The sequence below is a fragment of the Oryzias latipes genome, chromosome 4, assembly GCF_053564925.1.
Source record: "Oryzias latipes strain Hd-rR chromosome 4, Olatipes_Hd-rR_3.1".
NCBI lineage: Eukaryota > Metazoa > Chordata > Actinopteri > Beloniformes > Adrianichthyidae > Oryzias > Oryzias latipes.
Genome location: NC_136240.1, coordinates 32,642,265 through 32,666,977, shown reverse-complemented (window position 1 = coordinate 32,666,977; position 24,713 = coordinate 32,642,265). Strand labels below are relative to the sequence as shown.

The 24,713-nt window shown below is 44.4% G+C and overlaps 3 protein-coding genes across 13 annotated transcripts in view; 1 reads left to right on the top strand and 2 right to left on the bottom strand.

Moving 5' to 3' along the window:
- Positions 1–9,505: 9,505 nt before the first annotated feature.
- On the top strand, positions 9,506–10,976 carry LOC101172805 (claudin-24-like). The gene has a single exon (XM_004068405.5). The coding sequence runs from the start codon at positions 9,989–9,991 to the stop codon at positions 10,670–10,672; it is 684 nt and encodes a 227-aa protein (XP_004068453.1). The 5' UTR covers positions 9,506–9,988; the 3' UTR covers positions 10,673–10,976.
- Positions 10,977–17,289: 6,313 nt separating this feature from the next.
- LOC101172570 (claudin-34) lies at positions 17,290–19,975 on the bottom strand. Its single transcript, XM_004068404.4, has 2 exons — positions 19,837–19,975; positions 17,290–18,981 (listed from the first exon to the last, which is right to left on the bottom strand). The coding sequence occupies exon 2, from the start codon at positions 18,944–18,946 to the stop codon at positions 18,197–18,199; it is 750 nt and encodes a 249-aa protein (XP_004068452.1). The 5' UTR covers positions 18,947–18,981; positions 19,837–19,975; the 3' UTR covers positions 17,290–18,196.
- Positions 19,976–20,090: 115 nt separating this feature from the next.
- shroom2a (shroom family member 2a) overlaps positions 20,091–24,713 on the bottom strand; it is a 31,900-nt gene continuing 27,277 nt past the window's right edge. For all 11 annotated transcript variants that reach the window (XM_011474481.4, XM_020702677.3, XM_020702678.3 and 8 more), the window contains 5 exons: positions 22,912–23,484; positions 21,853–22,467; positions 21,607–21,775; positions 21,246–21,518; positions 20,091–21,160 (listed from right to left, as the gene is read on the bottom strand). In XM_011474481.4, the coding sequence (XP_011472783.1) occupies positions 20,888–21,160; positions 21,246–21,518; positions 21,607–21,775; positions 21,853–22,467; positions 22,912–23,484 (1,903 nt within the window). In that variant the 3' untranslated portion in view covers positions 20,091–20,887. The remainder of the gene's footprint in view (positions 21,161–21,245; positions 21,519–21,606; positions 21,776–21,852; positions 22,468–22,911; positions 23,485–24,713) is intronic.

Genomic DNA, 24,713 nt, shown 5'->3' with positions numbered 1-24,713 from the left:
AGTAATTTTGGTCACTGATGGTGCCCCATCAAAGGTCAGGCAGCAAACCAGGAAAAGATTCTTATAATAATGAATGATAATAATGGACATTTCATTGTGTTTCGTACACTTGAATGACAGTAAATCTGTTTCTGCACAGGATTTAAATCCGGATATTGACGGTCTGGTCAATATCAGGATTCCTTTCTCTCCAGTTTCAGGAGAGAAAGGAGGTTAACTCCAAACTGCTGTGTTCACAAATGTTTGCAAGTTTAATTTAGTGTAATTTTGTCATCGTTTGGACGTTTAGATTTTAGGAAGATGTTTCATTTCTTTCTGTAGCCCCTCTTGAATTTATTATCAGGATTGCTTCAGTGTCAGATTTAAAATATTCATTCTGTATAAAATTGAATAAACCAATATTTAAAATTTCCTTCATTCATTTTCTATTCCGTTTTTGTCCCTTTCGGGGTCACGGGGCTGCCGCAGCCAATCCCGGCCACTTATGGGCGAAGGCAGGGGGACACCCTGGACAGGTCGCCAGTCTGTTGCAGATATTTAAAATTTTTTAAATTAATTTTATTTAAGATCCTTTGGCCTCTGTGAATGGATGTGTAATAAGAAATGATTAGGCTACCATGTTGGTTGAGGCATGTTTTCCAATTGAGTAAAAAAACAAAAACTAAGCTGTTATTTTGCTTTTATGTTGCTGGTCCGGCCCACTTGAGATCAGACGGGTTGAATGTGGCCCCCGAACCAAAATGAGTTTGACACCCTTGGCATAGACGGTTAAGGAGTTATGGTAGTTAAAGAGTGTGTGTTAATTTACTGTTATCAGTGTGTTAAAGGGTTAAGGAAGTGCTAGTGTGTTTTACAGTGCCCTTAAAACCCGTACGGCCACTTTAAGAGATGTCATGAAAATGAACATACCGTTGTCTTCCATGTGGTCATTGTGGCGTGAAGTATCCATGAGTCTAAGTGCATCTACTTATGACGTACGGGTGCTGTCGTACGGTACCACACTCCTAGGTGCGAGTACTGGCTCCTTACTGACTGTGCACGAATACTCCACGCAACGAGATGTGCACGTGATACATAAGTCCCTGTGGGACCAATTGTCTGTGGCAAGCAGAAGTTATCATAAACATCCAGATGATATCTTTTCTCTTGCCGGAGTCGCCAGCAGCATAAAAAAAATGTGCGTGAACATTTTCTTTCTGTGGTTTCACCAAGCGGTCTAGGTCCCTCCAGACGACCCGTACCCACCCATAAGAGCAGTCAGGACTTACGGAACTGGAGAACACCTGCCCCCGCCTGTGTTTTTTTTCTTCCAAAACCTGTTGGGCGCACAACCCCTTTCCCAAATTCTGCTGCAGTTTGCTAGGTTGTCCCTCCATGGAAACACTTTTGCGCCCAATGTAGTAACTCCCTTCTGCATTAGGTGGCAGTATACACCTGGTGACATTGGCTTCAAACAAGCAAAATATTAGTTTAAAAAAGGTGCAAAGCCTCAGAGCAGTTATTGACCACTAAACCTCTCAGAGATCAACAGATCAATAAGAGAATAGCATATACTGTTGAACGAGTCAAATAATGGAGACTCCTGTGTTTTCAATGCTTAAAAATGATCTGACTTTATATATCTAGTGCTGTGATGCGTACTAGAGCTAGCCAGTATTTGTATTCTGTTATTAGAATATTTTTAGTTTGTAAGGAAAAGTAGCTGCATGATAAAAACAAACAACAAAGAGCTGTGAGGCAGCTAGAGGCAGTGGATCTGTAGAAACTGGGTCAGAGAGCACAACAGGTTTGCTGTTGTTCCCCTCAACAACAGATTTCAGGTAGAAACACTTTTCAGAGCAGAGAGCTGCTGTCATGGCAAAGAAAAACAACTGAAAGATGAAAGGCGAGAAAAGCTTAAAGACCATCAGAAAAGACAACACTTGATCATTGAAATTGAGATGATACATGAATTTATTTTTTTATAATTTTATATCTAAACAAAAAAGGGACTTCAAAGGAAGCTCAGAAAAGGAAAGATGGCAGGAGGAGCAGGTCAGAGAAGATAAAGTGTTTTAAAGGCATCTGCAAACACACAAAGGTGGAATCCTAATGACCCACAAAGAGAAGAGAAGCAAAACAGTCAGATAACAAATGACTACATTACCCAGCATGCCTAGGGTGCCAGGCGATTGGTCAGTTTGGAAAGTTTTTGAGTGGAATGAATTGATTGCCTTCACACAACAAAACCGCTCTTTTTTTAAAGGCTTAGTCCCAACTGCCCCGTACGGGCTGTCCGGGGGCAGAAAAGGGGCAAACCTGTACGGGGCATTAATGTTGTAGACCACTCAGTGAACCAGTAGCATTAAGATCATTCAGTTTTTTTGTACGTCCTTATTTTTATGACGTCCCTTGAGGTGGTCGTACGAGCCTCAGGAGAGCTGAGAGACACACCTGCCCCCCCCCCCCCCCCCCCCAACCCAAGAATTTCTCTCCAGCCATGAAAAAAAACATTTCACACGTGTTTTTGCTTCAATGCAGATGCTAAACCAACGTAATTTAGGAGCTCAAGTGGTTTGTTGCATGTTTGCACTGATGGGCTTTAAAAGGTTAAAATGCGACTGCTCTTCTCTACAACGGGCCTGCACCACCCATATTGGTCAACCCCATGGGGAGGAAAGGGAAATACATGAGGGGAAATGTCCTTAACCCTTGTGCTATCCTAGGCACTTTAACATTGGGAGTTGGGTCACATAGACCCACTAGACAGTGCTCTGAACCTTTTTTCTTCAATGATTTGTGATCCTCACTGGTGTCCATGGATTACATGAAATCTTTCCACCTTTATCCACCTTTGTCATGGTAGGGAGAACACATCAATGTAAGGGTGGGGTCATCTAAGACAGCACAAGGGTTAAATGGAATTCATTTGGCCTTAAACCTACAGGTTTTTGCAAAAATGTGTTTTTTGCTCACATGCAACCCTGATACACACAATATTATTATTATTTTTAGGCTCTAATGCTCCGTCTACACAGCCGCCATTCTCAGGCAATAGCACTGTCACTGGGTTGTGTGTAACTAAGTCACAGTTGTGGTAGATACGTTTTCTACTCATTCATAATGGAAAGCCTCAAAATTTAATTTATCTTAAATATTTAAAATATAAATACATGATCAAATCAAAGAACAAAAGGGGTTAAGTGGAAAAGAAAAGGCTGTTCTCTCAAAATTAATTCCCCCCAAATCTTTCTGGTAATCTCTTATTAAACAATACAAATTAAAAGGATCTATTAAAAATACATATTTTTTGATATAAGACTTTTCATTAGGAGGTTAAAAACAGATTATCCACCCCTGAAACTATAGTTGATGGAGGGAACTTCACCCATTGGGTCTGATTTGAGCATTTTTGCTGGGAGTGCAGAGCCCCCTGGTGGACGTTCAGTGGAGGGGGGAGGGGGGGGACTCATGACAATAAAAGGGAAAACTGGGCTGAAGGGCTGGAAGAAAGAGTCAACTTTAAAGGTAAAACCTGTCTCTCCACTCTGGAAAGTTGCTAGACATCAGCAGAAACGTTCAATTAAAACCTGTTCTCCTGGAGTCAGCGTCAGTCTGTCTAACCCCCCCCCCCTTTTTTTAAAGACATTCTATTTTTTATTTATTTAGAGATTTTGATGTCATTCTGCATTTGTCATCTAATTTTCCTTTTTTGTGTGTTTTTCTGAGTTTCTTTATGTTTTATTTCTAAGGCTTTAAAATGTTTTTTTCTAAACATCAATAATAGCCTTTGTGGGAGTTTTTAACTCTCTTTTGCAATAGTGACCCTAATGTGAGCTCTCTTTAAACATATGCTTTCCCTCAAACAGCTCAGTAATTTAAATGGGGAAGAATAAAAGATGAAATAGTTTACTATGATTAAGACTAGAAAACAACAACAACCTGAAGGAAATCATTTGGTCAGATAGGATCTGACCTGTACAGATTCTTATTAAGATGTTTTAAATGAGAGACACTTTATAGTTAAAGAGGAAAAATAACAATGATGCATTTTAGATATGATAGTGGTTTGACATAAAACAAAGTACACAAACAACAATGAAAGAGGATTTTCTCTTCATCCGTTTCTTCAGTTCTTGAAGGAGGAGTTTGTGGTGTTGTGGATGTGAGGAGGAGGAGGAGGAGTTCCAGATTTTGGGAGCTGATGGTTCTGCTGAGGAGGACAAAAGGTGAAGTGAATAAAAGAGGAATGCGGATGGTATTTGTCAAAATGTTCGATAAACCGAAACGTCTTTCAACTAGATTTAAGAAAAAAACACAAAGTTTTTCAAAGTGGGGGAGATTTGATAAAAACTGGAGTTTGGGTGATAATGTGGTCAAAGTTGGTGGAGAAATAAAGCTGGGTGCTATAAATGTGGATTTGAAAATTGAATTATTGGACTCTTTGACCAAATGGGAGGAGATAAAAGGTTGAAGGAAGTCAGAGGGCAGAACCCTGATGAACCCTGATCACGACGAAGACCAGAGAGGCTTTCTATTGGACTCATCTACCAGAGAAATCTGGTAGATATGTGTCTATTGAGGTGAAGCCGAGGCGCTGTAAAGTCCTCTTATCATTGAGAACAGAGCAGCATCAGAAACAAAGAAGGTTCCAACCAGAGAGCATCAGCGGCCAGATCATAAAAATCTTTCCAACTTTTTAACCAGCAGCTTGTAACCCTTGTGCTATCCTATGGGGTCAAGATGTCCATTGACGTGTTCTCCCTACCATGACAAAGGTGGATAAAGGTGAAGAGGATTTCATGTCATTAGTGAAGATCACAAATCATTGAAGACAAAAGGTTCAGGGCACTGTCTAGTGGGGTCTAGATGACCCAACTCCCAATGTTAAAGTGCCTAGGATAGCACAAGGGTTAAGCTCAGCTGCTGTTTATGGTCTGTGCATCTATGGGTTACAGAGAGTGCATGGGCTTAATCACAGCCAGCAGTGTTTGTGGTGGTGTAGGTGTAATTGGAAAATCAGCAGGGTAAGTGACAAAATGTGTAGGCCTAATTGGCAAGTCAACAGAGTGTGCAGCTGCACCCTGAGCCAATACTGTAGGCAGGATGTAACAAACATCTTGAATACAAACAGCAATGAAATCTTGAGGCTAATGGGTTTTTGTCTCACCGTATGAGACACGCGCGACTAACATTTGTTTAATCTCTGCAGGGATGGATGCAGTTATTGAAATGAAAAAAACAAACCTCTGCCTTTGCGTGACACGCACAACATGCTGTGTGTACTCTGTGGAGATTACAATCATAAACAGCCCTGTGATGGTGGACCCATCCAGGGTAAACACCCCCTTTACTAAACAGAGATTAGGATAGGCTCCAGCAATTCTGTGACCCAAAATAGGATCATAAACGCCTAGATTAAGACTCAATTGTATGGCTCTACCCTCTCACTTAAAGCCTTATCAATTAATCAATAAATCAATCAGCTGTCCAGTCAATCAAACAATCACTCAAAAAACAAGCAATTGATCAATTGATTGATTGATTGAGGTTTGGAAGATGGACAGTCATAAACAACTAAATCAATACTCACTATACGGCTCCACAGAAAGTCTGAAGTATGAAAACTGCATGTACACTTATCACGCATGACAACGCATGACAATGGTGTGTTGTGTTGGACAGGACAAGAGAAAAATAAAAGGAACGTCCCTTTTATTTAAGATGCTGTAATGACATATTGTGTATTATTTTGGTAGCATCAGTTTTCTTTTTCATGACAGAGCTGAAGTCCTCTTGTGTTGGACTGATTTTACTGTTACAACAGGGGCTTATGGATCTTCTGACACGCGAGGTGTATATTTGGATAAACCCCTTTTGTAATGTAGGCCAATATTTATTTATATTGATTACATTTTTAACCGTTTTTGTTGGAAATGAATAGTTGATTTATTTTGATTTATTTCATGCATTGTTGTTAAAGCAATAAAGAATGCACACAGATTTGTCAAACTCATTTCAGAAATGAGAAAATGCATAGATAAAAAAGCAGAAAACAAAACCAAAAAAGACACTTAAATCACATATGCTTAATTATAACAGTGATCATTAACTAAAGTCAGGTAGAGCTTGATTTATTGCTTGAAAAGGAGTGGGAAGAAGCAAGTTTATATAATCCCACCCCTACTGAGTTCATTCACTTTATAGTTTTACATAGTTTTTGTTATCCTGTTCTGATCAGATAGATTCTTTTCAAGTTACAAAATCCAGTGTATAGTAATGATTGATTAATTTCATTTATTTGAAATTATTCAAACACCTGTTGATCCTAACACCCCTTATATTTATATCATGAAATCAGAGTTTCTTTATACATTTGCTTGAATATTTGGATATTTGAACATCGTTTGAGCTCACTACTTAACCAAAGTTTAGTGCCACACACAGACACACTAAAACTTTTCTTTGTGGTTCTTATCAGTTTGATATTGAAGTTCCTGCATCCCCTCAGTTTGTTCCTCCTTCATTTTCCAAGAACTGCTTTTGGATTTTGAATGGTAACGACTTCCCACTGGCTCTGTGTAGAAGTTGTGCAGTGTAAAAATCCACAAGGTCATGAAGTTTTAAAAGTCTGGATTGATAGAATAAATTGTTTGTATGATCAAGACACCCGGCTTTATGTCCAATTCTGATGGCTGGATTTTGAAGTAAAGAGAGAGGATGCAGTGAGATCTTTTTGACATAAGTGAGATTCTTCCTCTTTTGGCTTCTCCCATCAGGGGTCGCCACAGTGAACAAGTCGCATGGTAAACTTGGCAATGTTTTATGCTGGGTGCCCTTCCTGATGCAACCTTCTCAAACTGGGCTTGGAACAGGCACAGAGGTAGAGAAGGGAACAGGGAGCAGCCTGGAGTCGAACCCTGGTTTCACGGACGGAAGGTGCCGCAAACCAGCATGAGCTAAACCGGCTCCCCTGACATAAGTGAGATTATTTCCCCAAATTTCTATACAGTAGGTGAAATGTGGTAATAGTAAGGAGCAGTGCAATAAATATCTACCGTTGTATTCTAATACATGTTTAGCTTTATTTATGATTGAAATACTTTTCGAGAATTTACTTTATATGTGTCTGATGTGAGGCTTCCAACTTAGTTTGTCATCAATAAAAACCCATAAGAATTTGATTTCTGTAACACTTTCAATTGAGACATTATTTATTTTATCATTAACGAGTTGGATGGATGTTAGAGGGGGTGGGGTTTAAAATCATAAAGCATTATAAATTATAAAGCAACAAGTTGCTGGACGTTTACCATCAGTCATACTGTCAAATGTTGTGATATTTCACAACATTTACACACGCTGCTGAAGAAAACCAGCAGGTTTGGGCTGAACAGGAAGTGGGGATTATTCAGGACCCACAAAGTTTAGTTGGAAAACAAACTTTGCATATGAATGTGCCCTTATTTAATGTCTTGTGGTCCTGCACGGTGGTGCAGTGGTTAGCGCTCTTGCCTCACAGCAAGCAGGCCCCTGGTTCAAGTCCCAGCTGGGGGACCTGAAACAGAACATCAATGGGGGACCTTTCTGTGTGGAGTTTGCATGTTCTCCCTGTGCATGCGTAGGTTCTCTCTGTGCGTTCCTCCCACCATCCAAAAAAATGCTTCATAGGTTAATCGGTCACTCTAAATTGTCCAGAGGTGTGAATGTGAGTGTGCATGGCGGTGTGATGTGTGACCCTGCAACAGACTGGCAACCTGTCCAGGGTGTCTCCTGCCTTCGCCAATAAATGGCCGGGATAGTCAGCTACTGCGGTGAGATCCATTTACAAGTGTCGTAGTTTGTGTCCGATGCATTAAAGGCTATCCATTCAAACACGCCGTCTAATTCTGCTGGCATAGGAGGTCGGGATGATCATTATTCTGTTCAGAACAAATGTGCCCAAATTTTTCCAAATGGGATTTTTTTGGGGTCAAAAATAATTGAAAACGTGTTTGTAATGTTGAATTATGTCATCCTCTTTTCATCAAACAGTATATCCAGGACAACACATAAGAGAACACTCTTGTATTTGGCTCCCCTAACAATGAAGACAAATGTCTGGACTGTTTGTCGACGTCAAAGATCTGTGGGTCATAACACCAGAACGCTGCCACATCCATAAAGCTCTCCTTTTGTTCCCCATTTCCTTTGTATCTCCTTGAATGCAGCTTCAATTTTTCTCCAAAGCTCTCCCTTTATTTTCCCTTTCACGGCAATTTTCGCTTTCTCATACGTACAAAGGTGTTCGTGTGCTTTTCAAAAGATTTTTCTTAACAGTAACAATGATTACTGTATTACAGAAAAAAGCCCTATCAAATGTTAGTTAATAATGAATTTGAATGTATTTAATATCCTTTTTTGTTGCAGATGTGCATTTTGTTTAAAGGGTCTTGAGTAAAAATCAAGTTTTGCCAGATACTAAATTCTGGGGTTTCATTCTCTGTGAATCATCAAAATGAAAAAAATGTAAACATTTGATCAGCGTGTGTGTAAAATAAAATAAAGACATCCATCTTTTGAAGCCCCTGGATCCCTTACAGCAAGTTCGAGCAACCACAGGGTTGCTGGAGCCTATCCTCGCTCATGTCAGGCAAAGGCATGGTAAACCCTGGACATGTCGCCAGTCTTTTGCAGGGCGTAGAATATATCCATTTTACTTTTTGAGCTGAATTAGGGAAATAAACCACCTTTATATTATATCTTGCTTTATTAAAAAGTCTTGTGCCGCAGAGAGGAAATACTGAAGTACTGAAGAAGTGGGAGTAGGAAAGCATGTACATAATTGTTTTTAATAAAACAACTTAATAAGTACTGGTAGTTATTTTTGTCAGTGTTTAACAGTGTTTTCATCACATTGACAAGTTCCCAAAACTTGAACTGAAGTCAGGTAGAAATTCATGTTTTAAAAGCGGGTTTTGCCGCCATCTTGTGGTAGCTAAAGGAACTACCACGGCTGTGGTTCCTCATAGGTCCTTTACTTCCTGACAAAAGTCCTAAAACTTCATTTTTTCTGGCATAAATGTTTATATTTCTCTTTCATTTTAGAGAGTTTCACAAGAATCCGTGCTTCTCAGACTGTACGCTCACCAAAAGAGGCTCTTAGATTCCACACGATTCGCATAAATTGCCACTCAGACGTCAGAGCAGGTCAGCTGAGAGCTTTTCTCTGCAGAGGAGGAGGAGTTCTGGCACGCTGGGGGTTTTATCTGTGCATTTTTGTTTGTGTTTTTTGTGTGTAATTTCAGTGTATTTAAGACTGGAAAACATTTAATCATATCACGGCTTTGATCCGAGGCCTCCTACGATCATTTCCCACATGCTTCGCAGAGTTCTTGTGAGGGCACACAATAAGCCGCTCTGTTGTCAGGGTTCAGTCACAAGCTGAGAAAGTGTGACTGTAGGAGCAGTCAGCACAAACAGATGAAGGATTTAAAACAGCAAACATCATCTGGAGGTATGGGATTCGGCTGCCGGTGGATGCGTTTGGTAGTAAAGGGATTTGTAATAAACATCTGTGAGGATTTTGCAGCTGGAATTAGTCGCTTCACGAGTTCATGTCATATTAGTTCTTTAATTTTTTCATATTGTGCAGCAATCTCTCCAACTAAATCCTCCGGATGACCCTGCCGCAGACATCAGGTCACTTTTCCATTTTATAACAGGCAACCATCCTGTCTGGGTTGATGACGTCCCCTGTGGCCTGTGATTTGGGATGTTCTTTGAACTTGTCGAATTTGAAGTCATCAGTGTTTCTTGCCCATTGGCACAGCAGCAGGAGGATCACAAAGGGGCGGGCCCCCTCTCCTTCCCGCCTCAGAAGATGTGTGCTGCTCCGTGTGGGAAGCGTCTGTGAGCTCCGTCCGGGTCCTGAGCCAGAGCGGTCACTTCCAATTATCAGCTGCTTTGTCCCGGCCGGACGTGGAGGGGCCCCTCCACCTGCAGAGCAATCGGAGAAGAGCCCTTGAGCATGCAGGCCGGAGGAGAGCGACAGCTGAGCAGAGGCGCCTGCGCCTTGGAGCTGCTGGGGATGCTGGTCTACATCGGAGCCTGGCTTTGTGCTCTGGCCACCACCATCTCGCCGCAGTGGCTGACCATGTCCACCTCCCTGCTGCCGGTGGAGAGCTACGAGCTCGGCCTGTGGGAGACCTGCGTGGTCCAGGACATCGGAAGCTTGGAGTGCCGAACTTATGACAGCCTGCTGGGGCTCTCCACTGACATCAAGATGGCCCGCATCCTCATGTGCACCACCCTTTGTGTGGGCCTCCTGGGAATTCTGGTGGCCATACCTGGACTCAACTTCTTCAGCAGCTGTGAGGAACTGGGCGCCTCACGAACCAAGAGGACTCTCACCATCACCGGGGGAGTGCTAGGAATGATCTCCGGGGTGATGTGTCTCATCCCTGTCTCCTACATGGCCCATCTAGCCGTCGTCCATTTCTTTGACGATAAAGTGCCTGACGTTGTTCCTCGGTGGGAGTTTGGAGACGCCTTGTTCTGTGGCTGGGTGGCAGGGTTCCTCCTCGTGGTGGCCGGGCTGCTCATGGTCACCTCCTGCTCGTTCTCCCATGGGGAGCGGCAGCCGGCGCCGCCACAGAGATACCAGATGATGAGCGCCGGGGAGGCAGCCGGGAAGCGCTCAGAGTACGTTTAGAGGAGGAATCGCCTGCACAGACACCCACCGCACAGCACCGCCACCTGTAGGAGCGCACCTCAAGCTGCTTTGGCAACGAATGACTTTTCTTCATCCAGATTTAGCATAGTGGCTGCTGTAGAGATGGATGGCTTTGATCACCTGTGCAGCAAAGACCTGCTGTGTTCAGGGGAGGACAGGTTCCTGTTGATTCGTGGCGTCACACATTCTAGGAGAACATCAAGACCTTTCAGCGGAGAACAGTGTTTCCTGTTAGGCTTTTAAAATGCTGTAAATGGTTCTCAATACTAAAGCATGAAGCACAGAGCAGTGTTGGTGTTTTTTATTAAAAGAACAATCCTCCTTTGCTGGTAAATGTCATTTCTGATGGTGTTGGTGAACTGCTGTGGAAAACAGAGCTTCTGGTTTTTTGGTGTGTCTGCGGCGGTGGAAACACAGCTTGAAGCTAATCTCCATCAGATTTCCTGGTCGCTCGCTGAGCTAAGCTGTGTTTAATGAACGCTTTAATGGGCAGTGGGTTCTGTGAAGAATGCAGAACCAGCTGACATAATCACACCAATTTGTCAAGGTCGGAGCGTGTCACCTCCCTCCATAACTGTGGGCGTCATCCGCGCGCACAGGTATGGCGATGGACAAGAGGAGGATGATTTGAGACGCTTCCCAGCTGCTGCAGAGTGAAGTTAATGAGAGATAATGATGTTGTCACATGTCATCCCGAAGGGGCCCTGAGACATGCCGGACCTCACCGTGGTTCTGTTTGGGCCTCCCAGATCCAGAGGAGCACAGATCAGATTGAGAGGCGCCGCCACAGGCAGCAGGGAGACTCCCGTCCCAGACTGAGGGCAGCTATCAGCAGGAAATGAGCTGAAGTCCCAGAAGATGCAAGAAACAACTGGGTGGAGCTGTAGGAGGACGGAAACGAGAAGTCCTCAGCAGGAGGAATGAGGCCCCCTGCATCTACTTTAACCCGTGTGCTATCCTAGGCACTTTAACATTGGGAGTTGGGTCATCTAGACCCACTAGACAGAGCTCTGAGCCTTTTTTCTTCAATGATTTGTGATCTTCACTGGTGTCCATGGATTACATGAAATCTTTCCACCTTTATCCACCTTTGTCATGGTAGGGAGAACAGGTCAATGGAAGGGGGGGGTCATCTAAGATAGCACAAGGGTTAAACACAAAAAAATACCTTAGGGGAAATCATTTGCTTTGTCTTTTTTTTTTGTTGACATCCCACCAAATGATGACAGGTAAACACAGTGTGAAGCGTCAGGACATGCAAGAAGACATGATGGACAGTAAAACTGCACGTTTGGCACATTGACTGTAGATGAGAACTGGACTGAGAGAGCGTGACGTCACCCACAGAAAATGATTTATTTCCGCTGTACAGCCGTCGCCATGTTGGGGCCAGAAATTGTCGGTAAGCGGCGACTGAGCCGAGTCGCTCTGAGTCAACATTTCTATGGCAACCAGTCCCACATATCAGGAGAGAGCTTGATGGAAAGTGGGCTACACGAAATCTGTCAATCAAATGTTTGAAGCATCTGATTGGTCAGTTTATAACTTGAGTAACGTGTGCTACAGAACAAATATCATCAAAAAAAAAGAGCAATCATGTTTATTCTGACAAAAAGAACAACTGGGTCATCTTTTTTATTTCTCTATGGGATCTGACAGCAGTGATGATAAGCCTGAAAAACCTCATTACCCGTCAGCACTGTGTTTCATAGTCTGACATTTGCATGTGGGGAATGTGGATGTCTTCATTTTGAGCACTGAGATCAGGTGTCAGAAGGCCACAGAGGATTCCCGCCATACTTTAACAGCTGAAGACAGGAGAGTCACTCGATAAGCTCCTGCTTCAGTTTTATGTCCTCTGTTTGTGTTTGGTTGGGCTGCTTTGTTTACAGTTTTAGGATGCAGAATGGGAACCAGAGTACAAACCAGCCAACCGAACAATTAAAAACTACTCTTTGTTACATTTTCCCTCCAAAAAACAATATTCATTTTGTGTAAACACACAGACGAAAGCAGAAAGGGTTTTCCTGGATTCCGACACAAAGTTTTTAAGGTAGTTAGAACGATAGAGGTTTGTCTTTGAGTTAGTAGGTGATGCTAACGCCTGGATTATTTGCTGAACTGTTCCTTTTTTCAGTCCAAAAGGCTGATTCAAATGTCTACAATAATACTCCCTCTATAGCTTTTCTGACATGTCAGATCGTTATCTCATAACTTCACTGAAAAAATTAAAAATTAAGCACTTTTTATTGTTAAGGTCCCGCTCTGATCATCATTACAAAAGTCTTCCTGGTGGTCTTTCAGTTTTGATTGTGCCGTTTTAGCCAAAATGAAAATAAAAACCTTTCATTTTCTAGGACATAGTTTCTGCAGTGCGGCAGGAGTTAAGTTGTGGGTTGCTTGTGGGCGGGACTCTTGGTGTGGAGTAAGCCTCCGCCCACTTCCTGTCGCCCATGTGTTTCCATGCTCTCCAGCTAGTGGTGCAGCAAAAATGCCAGATTCCAGCTCAGACGAGGAAAACAAAGACGCACGTGGATCCATTGATCTGCGAGTGGATGCATCAGAATGGAGCAGAGCAGGGAGCCTGTGATGTCACAAACAGGATCTTTTTCAAGCAGCATTTGTTTCCATCTGCTCCTGATTCACAACGATTTGAATACAGAAATACTCAGAAATGTAATCTTGAGGTTAATTTTTTTTAACCCTCTTGACGCCCAAAAGAGCATTAAACCACTTCTGCTCTTAAATTACCCTAATTTGGCATCTACATGAAAGGGAAAACAAACAAAGGATCTTTTCATTTAATGCCGGAAAAACATTTAGGCGTAAAGTGGTCAATATGTGTCCACCATCATCAGAAGAATGCCACAAGTAGGTGTTAAAAACAGCTATTTTTAAAACTGGAGGACTGACTACTCTGCTGCATCACCTGCAGAAATGTTCATAAACTTCAGGAAGAACATTAACGTTTCTGTTTAGGTGCAGATGTGAAAAAACTTCTTCCTGTTTTCAGAAAGGCTGCACATGCAGAGAGAGCCTCACATGTCCTGAAGCTTATCTGATCTTGATAACTGCAGAGGATGATGATGACGGCATTAAGCTCTGCAAATGAAAGTGGACCATTTCATGTGCAAAGGCTCATGGGATCCTGGGTTTTTCAAACCTCTTTCAACGTGTTTAAAATGTATTGAGTTAAATAAACTGTGTGGTTTGATGAAAGTTAGGAAAACTGGAAATGCTTTGTTGGGAAGTGGCGCTATCTTTATCAACAGTGCTGCACTCAGAACTGATAAGGGACTCGGTTCCAGAGATTGTGCAGAGCACAACAGGGCACGACTTGAGTTGAGCTATGAAAACACAAGACGCACTTCGGTTCACTTTTGTCTCAAAGCTCACGTTGACTCGTCCCAGCGTGACGGCAACGCTCTGTTCACGAATGTGAGAAAACACCTGAGTGTTTGCAAAGGGGCACACTCCATTGAGGGCCTTTTGTTTTTGCATGCCGCCTCCAGAGAGGTGCAGAACGTGTGTGTGTGCGCATGCCTTCCTCAGCAACAATCAGCGCAGGCGGCCCCCTCTCCATGCTCACATGCCTGCTCTCTGCAGCCTCCTACGTTGGTCACATGTTCGGTGAACCTGACTCACTCCCACCCGCCACACATGAGCCCGTCAGAAGGCCACACCTCGGCACCTTTCATGACGATCATGCAGACAGTTTCAGCAGATTTGTTTCCAAACAGCCTCAGTCCAATACAGCCCAAAGACACATAAACAAAGACGTCAAATGCCCTGAATCAACATTAAAGAAAAAAGACTTTGCATCCACCGATTGCTGTTAAGAAACAACATAAAAAAGTAACAATGTGTCTTTGTGGCAAAGCTTTTATTCTCAAGGGGAAATCTATCCAAAACCGAAGTTACAGAGAATAAAAGTGAAACTTCAGAATAAAAGGCCTTCAGTGAAAACCTCAGGGAGCATCAGCTGAATCTGGAGAGCAGAACTGTGACTCCATGTCAAGGGTTGACAGGCTTTAGTACGGTGGCCGAGAGGTGCAAGACATGCTTACATTTAAGATACAGCAACAGCAAATCCCAGTACAAATGAACAAATCACGAAACACAACATCAAATCATGAAACACAACATCAAATCATGAAACACAACATCAAATCATGAAACACAACAGCAAATCACGAAACACAACATCAAATCACGAAACACAACATCAAATCATGAAACACAACAGCAAATCACGAAACACAACAGCAAATACTGAAACACAACAACAAATCACGAAACACAACATCAAATCACGAAACACAACAGCAAATCATGAAACAGATCAACAAATCACGAAACACAACAGCAAATACTGAAAGACAACAGCAAATCATGAAACACAACAGCAAATCACGAAACACAACAGCAAATACTGAAACACAACAGCAAATCACGAGACACAACAGCAAATCACGAAACACAACAGCAAATACTGAGAGAGCTAGAGTGGTCTTAACGGAGAGGGAATACCCTTAATACCGGAAAAGCAAAAACTTTACCTTGATAAACGTTGTTGTAATTTCTATTGTAGTAATACAATTGAAGAAATGCTTTTGGACTGTCTCATTTATTGAAAATGTCCACATAAAAAAGACAGTAATAAGTAAATGTAAAAAATAATACACAATTAGTTTTATATTACGTCACTTCCGGGATTCAGGACATTCCGTTTCAGTTAGACGCCGTTTCTCCGCTTTCCTTGTTGTGTTTCTGGATTTGTTCATTTGTATCGAGATTGTTTTTGTAATTCAGTATTTGTTAGTTTTCACGCGTAATTGCTTTTGTGTTTCAGGACTCTGTCATTTGTTCCGTGGTTTGCTGTTGTGTTTCAGTATTTGCTATTGTGTTTCTTGATTTGCTGTTGTGTTTCGTGATTTGCTGTTGTGTTTCAGTATTTGCTGTTGTGTTTCATGATTTGCTGTTGTGTTTCAGTATTTGCTGTTGTGTTTCGTGATTTGCTGTTGTGTTTCCGTATTTGTTGATTTGTTTCATGATTTGTTGATCTGTTTCATGATTTGCTGTTGTGTTTCGTGATTTGCAGTTGTGTTTCTGTATGTGTTGATCTGTTTCATGATTTGCTGTTGTGTTTCGTGATTTGCAGTTGTGTTTCTGTATGTGTTGATCTGTTTCATGATTTGCTGTTGTGTTTCGTGATTTGCAGTTGTGTTTCAGTATTTGCTATTGTGTTTCTTGATTTGCTGTTGTGTTTCGTGATTTGCTGTTGTGTTTCAGTATGTGTTGATCTGTTTCATGATTTGCTGTTGTGTTTCGTGATTTGCTGTTGTGTTTCGTGATTTGCTGTTGTGTTTCTGTATGTGTTGATCTGTTTCATGATTTGCTGTTGTGTTTCGTGATTTGCAGTTGTGTTTCAGTATTTGCTATTGTGTTTCTTGATTTGCTGTTGTGTTTCGTGATTTGCTGTTGTGTTTCAGTATTTGCTGTTGTGTTTCGTGATTTGCAGTTGTGTTTCAGTATTTGCTGTTGTGTTTCATGATATGCTGTTGTGTTTCAGTATTTGCTGTTGTGTTTCGTGATTTGCAGTTGTGTTTCCGTATTTATTGATCTGTTTCATGATTTGCTGTTGTGTTTCAGTATTTGCTGTTGTGTTTCGTGATTTGCAGTTGTGTTTCCGTATTTGTTGATCTGTTTCATGATTTGCTGTTGTGTTTCAGTATTTGCTGTTGTGTTTCAGTATTTGCTGTTGTGTTTCATGATTTGCTGTTGTGTTTCAGTATTTGCTGTTGTGTTTCAGTATTTGCTGTTGTATTTCGTGATTTGCTGTTGTGTTTCCGTATTTGTTGATCTGTTTCATGATTTGCTGTTGTGTTTCGTGATTTGCTGTTGTGTTTCCATATTTGTTGATCTGTTTCATGATTTGCTGTTGTGTTTCGTGATTTGCTGTTGTGTTTCCATATTTGTTGATCTGTTTCATGATTTGCTGTTGTGTTTCGTGATTTGCAGTTGTGTTTCCGTATTTGTTGATCTGTTTCATGATTTGCTGTTGTGTTTCAGTATTTGCTGTTGTGTTTCATGATTTGCTGTTGTGTTTCAGTATTTGCTGTTGTGTTTCATGATTTGCTGTTGTGTTTCAGTATTTGCTGTTGTGTTTCAGTATTTGCTGTTGTGTTTCGTGATTTGCTGTTGTGTTTCATGATTTGCTGTTGTGTTTCGTGATTTGCAGTTGTGTTTCGTGATTTGCTGTTGTGTTTCATGATTTGCTGTTGTGTTTTGTGATTTGTTCATTTGTACTGGGATTTGCTGTTGCTGTATCTTAAATGTAAGCGTGTCTTGCACCTCTCGGCAACCGTACTTTAGTAAGACTAGACCTTTTCTGCCAAACATCATTTTCCACGCATGGGTATTTCTGGCGCCCCCACGTGGCAATAAAGGTCGGACCAGGTAAAAGTGTGGATTTTGAGCAACAGGTTTCTTTACAGACTCCCTCCGATTAAAAAAAAAAGTTTTTTGTGTGTTTTTAACATCTTTTTGTGAAGTTTTTCTGATGATAGAGAAAATAAGGAAAAGTAATCTTAAAATTGCATTTCTGAGTATTTCTTTATTCAAATTATTGTGAATCAGGAGCAGACGAAAAATTCTGTTTGAAAAACAAAAAACAAGAAAAAAACACATTTGTGATGCAGAAAACATGTGGACCACAAGCTCCCTGCTCTGCTCCATTCTGATGCATCCACTGTCAGACAAACAGAAATCTGGATCTAAGCTGTTCGGCTGGATGGCGCCGACATTCCTCGCCACCGTTAGCGTGGTGTGAGCGGCTGGAAGCTAGCAGGAGAGCAAGTGAACAGAGAGCTTTCAGCAACAGGGTGGGAACCAATAGTTCTGCCCACAACTCAGAGGTGATTTCTCATGATTTACTGTCGCTCTGCAGAAACTATGTCCTAGAAAACAGTAGTTTATTTTTCTTCCAAATTTGGCTAAAACTGGTATAACCCTTGTGCTATCCTAGGTACTTTAACGTTGGGAATTGGGTCATCTAGACCCACTAGACAGTGCTCTGAACCTTTTTTCTTCAATGATTTGTGATCTTCACTGGTGTCCATGGATTACATGAAATCTTTCCACCTTTATCCACCTTTGTCATGGTAGGAATAACACGTCAATGGAAAGGTGGGGTCATCTAAGATAGCTCAAGGGTTAATCATCATTCAAAGACCACTGGGAACGCTTTGAAAATAGATCAAGGGATGATCAGAGTGGGACTTTTTCGTCTTTAGCCCTGAGGAACAAAAGCTTTTAAAATTAAAAGCGTAAAATAAATAAATCAATTTTTTAAATCCTGGTTTGAATCATTTTTATTTTTCAGATAGAGAGCATCATTCTGCTTACGTTGAGACAGTTTGGATTAGGGAACGGACATTTCCTAAATTTGCTCCTAACTCCAGTTTCTGTTGGGGCGTCCATGAAGAGTTCTGCAGAGAGGCATCACAGGGCTTCATCGGCCTCTTCGGTGATGAAAGCAGGATTGTCTGTGCCCTCGCTGACCGCCCTTGATGACCCCGGACTTTGGGAGAGTGTGGTCATCGTCCAGGGTCCATGAAGGGGGTCTGTGGCTTTCTCAGGGGCCTGCCACGCATACCGGTAGCAGAGGAACAGCACCCCGCTTAAAAGCATCATGACGGAGCCGATGATGCCCACGCCGATGGCTGCACCCACGCTCTGCTTGACGGGAGCAGCGGGGAGGTAGAAGTCAGGGGGGAACTCTATGGTGTCGTTTCTGAGCACGGAGCTCATGTTCCACATCAGTGGCACCATGGACGTGGTTGCTGTGAGCAGATACAAGGCCCCCGCTAGGACAAAGACGGCTCGGATGTTGCCTGGTTCCTCCACAGAGAAGTAGGCCCGCCTCATGGCCACGGCAGCACTTATGTTCCCCGCCAGGCCGAAGATGGCAGCCAGGATCATGAGGACCTGAGCCGCGGGGATCTCGGCGGGAACGAAGCCGTCGGAGAAGCGGATGCTCTGACAGGTCTCGGTGCTGGAGAGGACGTGGCTGTAGAAACACGCCCTCCAGATGCCCACCCAGGCCACACCCGAGTTGATGATGGAGGTGTCGGACACGTACCAGAGCCGCCACTCGTTCAGGCCGGCTGTTGCCATGGTGAGGATCCATGCCACCACCCCGGTGAGCAGGCCCAGAAACTGCCAGTGAGCCGTGTGTGTGAGGTGAAACATTCCCGTCAACCCTCAGCAGTGAGCCATCCCTCCCCCTGCAGGAGACACAGGAGCGGGAAAGAGACCGACATTGTTGTTTCTCGCAAAGCAGCCCCACAGCATGATGCTGCCACCCCCGTGCCTTACAATTGAAATAATGCTTTAACGTTTGTCTTCCAAACAGAACATTCATTAATAACCCTTGTGCTATTCTAGGCACTTAACATTGGGAGTTGGGTCATCTAGACCCACTAGACAGTGAGCTGAACCTTTTTTCTTCAATGATTTGTGATCTTCACTGGTGTCCATGGATTACATGAAATCTTTCCACCTTTATCCACCTTTGTCATGGTAGGGAGAACTCGTGAATGGTCATCTCTACCCCATAGGATAGCACAAGGGTTAACTGAGGTATTTTTTCATGCTGTTCTGACATAAATACACATATTTGAGAACCAGGTTTTTTCTTTTATCACAGTGGGATTTGTACAAAGCTGGACCTCAGTGTACAACAGATCATCTCCTTTTAGAGTACAGAAACAACAACACAACGGCTGAAGGAGTCATCATCCTTCCTGTCCTGTGATTATGTCGCATTCTCAAGTATAACTAATGCTTTCATCATCTGATATAAATCTAGATCTGCATATTATCAACAAATCAGGTTTGACAAATCTTCCCAAAATGTTATTTATGTGATTTTTAAAGTACAATATGAAATGGATTCATCTGCTTTCATGAAACAGGACCTGGACTCCTGTTGAGCTCTTGTTTAAATGTTGGAAGCTTTTTTCAGGAAATACATTTTCATTTCAAGCAGGAACTTCCTACAAATCACTTCTAAACTGATTATTTTTTTCCATCTTTTCGTGTGTGAAAAATTGAATGAATAACTAAAAGGCTTGACTGACCTTAATACTTGTAGAATTCACAGATTCCCTCAGAAAGTAGCGGCTCCTTCACGCATGTTTGCGCAGCAGTGGACTTTTCTTCATAACTCACCTGTACCTGTACCTGCCTCTTCTGGTGTCCATACCTGCTGTGTTATCGGGGGTGTGGCGGGGTTAATGATCAAACCCGAGGAAAAGTCCTTCAAACTTTACTGCATTCGAGTGGTAAACAGGAAGGGAAGGAGGAGTGGAAGAAGTCCAACTGAACGCCACCATTTCATCCAATTTGTTTGTTTTATTATCACATTTGGCAGCAAAAATAAACCGTTTTTGGGCTTAAAATGAAAATAAAAGTTGCAGCCTTTCTAACAAAAATGTTGAAATGATCCCAAGTTGAAGTACAGAAATGTTTTTGTGTCAAACATGACGAGAGCAAAGTCGAGCAAAGACGTTGAAGAGAAACTACACGGGCGAGAGCCGAGGCTGGTCGTGTGGGCGGTTCCTGAAGCTCCTCAGATCCCCCTGGACCTCCAGGTCTGAACGAGGAGAGCTCCTCCTGTTCGGTCAAGCTGATCAAGGGCTCTTAAAAGGAGCCTGCACCTCCTCTGCCCACAGAAATGCTCACCCAGCTGGAGCGGCCGCACGCCTCCTTTAAGTCCTCAGTGCAGAGAAAATGTTTCTTCAGTGAGGAGGCGAGGACAAGAGCGCGCTCAGAAAAAGGCCACCGGGTTCTACGTTCCTCAAAGAAATATTTTTACAGACCACATGATAAATGTTGATATCATTAAGCAAAATAGTGATAAATAGCTGTGCCTGTTGGCACGTGATGCACGTCAGGCCGCATGTCCGCACGCCGTCCACCTCTGAGTGGACTCAGAAGGCTAAAATAAATTACTAGAAAACAAACGTGGAACAAAATAAAAAGTGGTTGCTTTTTTCTTTTACGAAAAAGGGAGTTTTTTTTCTTCAAAAATGCTGTTTAGAAAAGTGTGTTTGATGGCAGTTCAAGTAAACAAAACGCCTCCACTGGCCCTCTGCCTCCCCCTGCTGGTCACAGAGCTCAGGTGCGTCTTCACAAAGCCAGCCTCTGCTCGATGGGAAGGCTGTCAATCAGGCACTTCAGCTGCTCCTCCCCCAGTTTGATCTTGTCCTCCAGTTTGCGCTGCTCGATGATCAGGGCGGACTTCATCTTCACAAAGTGCTCATAGTCCATGAGGCCGTCGTCCTCGAGGTAATTCGCCAGGATCTCATAAACCACACGCTCTCTGCGGTCCAGGTTCTCCTTCAGCTCCTTTGCATCCTCGTGCTGCCGGATCAACAGCTTCCTTTTCTCTATCAGTGTACGCTGGGGGAAGGAGGAGAACGTCAGTTTGACAGGAACCCCCCCCGAGGGAGGTTATTTGTGGGCGTTCTGAGAGCTCCTCACTCACCCTCTCCTCCGCAGTGGCGTCCTCTTCCAGGCTGTTGAGGGCGTTTTCCACTCTGGCTAGGCGCCCAGACAGTGACAGCAGCAGGCTCACCACCTTGTCCAAGTCTCCGACAAACATCCGGAATTTGTCCAGCTCGTTGGGCTTGCAGACCTGCTGGACTCTGACCTCCACCTCCTCTCCCAGGGCGTTGTTGTCCAGGATGTCCTCCTGAAGGCTCTCCCTGGCTTCTCGCAGCACCTGCAGCTTCTTGCTTAGGCTGTCAATGAGCTCTTGCTGCGCGACAAACAGGAAAACCGTTAAAGGAAAGCGGCAAAAAAACAGTCTGTTGGAGATGCAGGAGGAAGATAGAAGTTTTCAGTGCCTTCTTGTTGGCTAAATCGATGTCCAGCTCGTCCTCGGAGTCCTCCTCTTCCTCGTGCTGCTGCATGTCCTTCATCTTAATAAGGAGCTCGGCTTTGGGAGCAGATGTGCTGTAATAGGTGGAGCTGGTCACCATGGTGACGGCTGCCGCCACGTCGTCCTTCTTCTCCCTGAAATGAGAGTTGGAGCGCGTCCTTCAGCTGAAAGTATGCGTAGACGCACGTCAGACCTCGAGGGGAAACCTTACCTCTCCTCGGCGGGTCGAGGGTTTGTCTGCTTGCTGTGCACCTTCCTGCGCATGTGAGCTTCTTCCACCAGCTGCTCGCCTTCGGGAAAGAGCCCCTCCATCAGGTCCATGGTAGTCCTCATCTTGCTCTGATCCAGAATTTCAGCAAGGGATTTGTCCTTCCCCATGATGTCCCGGGCCAGCTCCTCTCTCTTCTGCTCCTCCTGGATTCCTGCTGTGGTTCCGACTGGCTCATCTGCGGGTGGCGGCGGCGGCGGCAGCGGCAGCTGAACGTCATCTCCGATGGTCATCATGTATGCGACCATCGGTGGCGGCGGCGGCAGCTGGACGTCATCTCCGATGGTCGTCATGTATCCGTCTGTCTCGGGTCTCTGCTGAACCTGGGTCTCCGGGGTTTTATTGCAGTGCCGGCTAAAAGCGCAGAAGTCCGAGTCCTCCGCCAGAGCTCCGAAGCTGCCAACTCTGCCCGCGCCGGGCCCCCCAGCTTCGACGTGCACGAGCTCACTCTGCTGCAAAAACGGGGAGTGCTCCTTCTCCGCGGTTCCCTCCGAGTGGACGATCCTGATGGGAACTCGTCTGGCCGCGGAGCTCTGGTTCTGGATCACGGGGACCGACCTGAAACGGCAGAAAACACAGAAAATCCAGTTCAGAATAGATCCTTCCAGGCAGAATTCCCTTTTCATTCCATGGTGGCAGCGGAGAGTTTTTCCATGCCCGGTCTTCTGGAATATCAGAGCCATCTGGACTCCTCCCACCCTTTGGTTTGGACCAGCTGTAACAATCCTCCTGAAGCGTCTAGAGTTCACAGATGATATCCATTCCTTTTCAGTGGAGAAAAAAAAGGAGCCGGGCCTTTCTGAGTCACATTTTTAAACATTTGGAAGAACTCTGAGGTGCTGGTGGTTTAGAAATGCAGAAGATCTCTAAATTACAGAGGCTTGATAACGCTCACATGTTGATTCCACCGAGCCGCTGACTCAATAAGCTCCTCTGTCCATGTGACACAAATACGAAGCAAGAAAAACCCCAAACAAATCTCTGAAGACACAAAGGCTTTACCTGTCTGAGTCCTCCTGGGGAAACGGGACGGGAGGCTTGTCACTGAGTCTCTGCGGGGAGAACTGTGGAGAAGGAGTGCGCCGCCTCTCCATGCCGGACAGCCCCGAAGATCTGTAGGAGGAAGCCGGAGGAGAGGAGGCGGGCGGGGGACTGGGTTTTGATGGATGATGTACTGCCCCTTGTCCTTTGTCCACGAGTCCTCTGCCCTGCTCAGAATCTCCCCTTACAGCGTGGGTGGGGTGGAGGGAGGAGCTGGGCTGGGCGGTGGGAGATCGGCAGAAGGAGACCTCACTCAGAGAACCTGTGAGGGACTCGCAGGAGGCCGGCTCTGGGCTTGCAGCAGGGGGGAGCGTCTCCGGCGCAGAGGGCTTCCTCCCGGCTGTGTGGCTGCGCTCATCAGACTGGGAGGGGCCGGACTCGGCGGCGCTGTGGGAGAAAGACGTGGGTCTGTGGCTGAGGGCGGCAGGAGCAGCTCCCTGTCTGCTGTCCAGATTGGCTCCTGTCATGGGCGGGGCCAGTGGCGGCGAGTCGTTTTTGAACTCGGCTGGGTTTTCTTCGCCGTCACCTGAAAACCTGAGGAAGACAACAGAATCTTTTAATGACACGGCCGGGCAGCGGGGGCTATCATCTGCAGCTCCTCCAATAACACGCTGCAGCACAGCGGCTCCTTCATTTCCCAGCAGCCACTGTGATTATGCCACTTCGGCGAGACCCACGTCTGCCGCGGCTCTCCCTCCTGCTCAGCGCTCGGCTGGCCGTCTGAAGGGAGGGGGAAGCCGCCTGAACTCTTTCACTGCAAAGTTAGACGAGGAGGTCTGGAGGAGAGGAGTCATGAGGAGCTGCTGGAGGCGGAGCCTGTGAGGGCGTCCATGAATCCTCTGATCCTAACTCACTTAGAGGTCACGCAGCTTCGCTTAACGCTGCTGCAGCCGAAGAGATGCAGACGCAGCGACACTCACACCTCCAGCCGCCAAGCGGCTCCTCAGCGGAGGATCCATGATGCTCAACGCACGACACACACTGCACTAATGCGCTTTGCAGAGTCAACACACACACACACACAAACAAGCAAACGCTCGAATGCCCCACACGCACACACCTGACACACCTAAACATGCACACACACTTAAACACAATCACACATCTAACCACAAACATACACACACACTCACACACCAACATACAGGCACACACACCCAAACACAAGCACACATCTAACCACAAACATACACACACACTCACACACCAACATACAGGCACACACACCCAAACACAAGCACACACCTAAACACAAACATACACACACACTCACTCACCAACATACACGCACGCACACACCCAAACACAAGCACACACCTAAACACAAACATACACACACACTCACACACCAGCATACACGCACACACACACCTAAACACAAGCACACATCTAACCACAAACATACACACACACTCACACACCAACATACAGGCACACACACCCAAACACAAGCACACACCTAAACACAAACATACACACACACTCACTCACCAACATACACGCACACACACACCCAAACACAAGCACACACCTAAACACAAACATACACACACACACTCACTCACCAACATACACGCACACACACACCCAAACACAAGCACACACCTAAACACAAACATACACACACACACTCACTCACCAACATACACGCACACACACACCCAAACACAAGCACACACCTAAACACAAACATACACACACACTCACACACCAGCATACACGCACACACACACCTAAACACAAGCACACATCTAACCACAAAC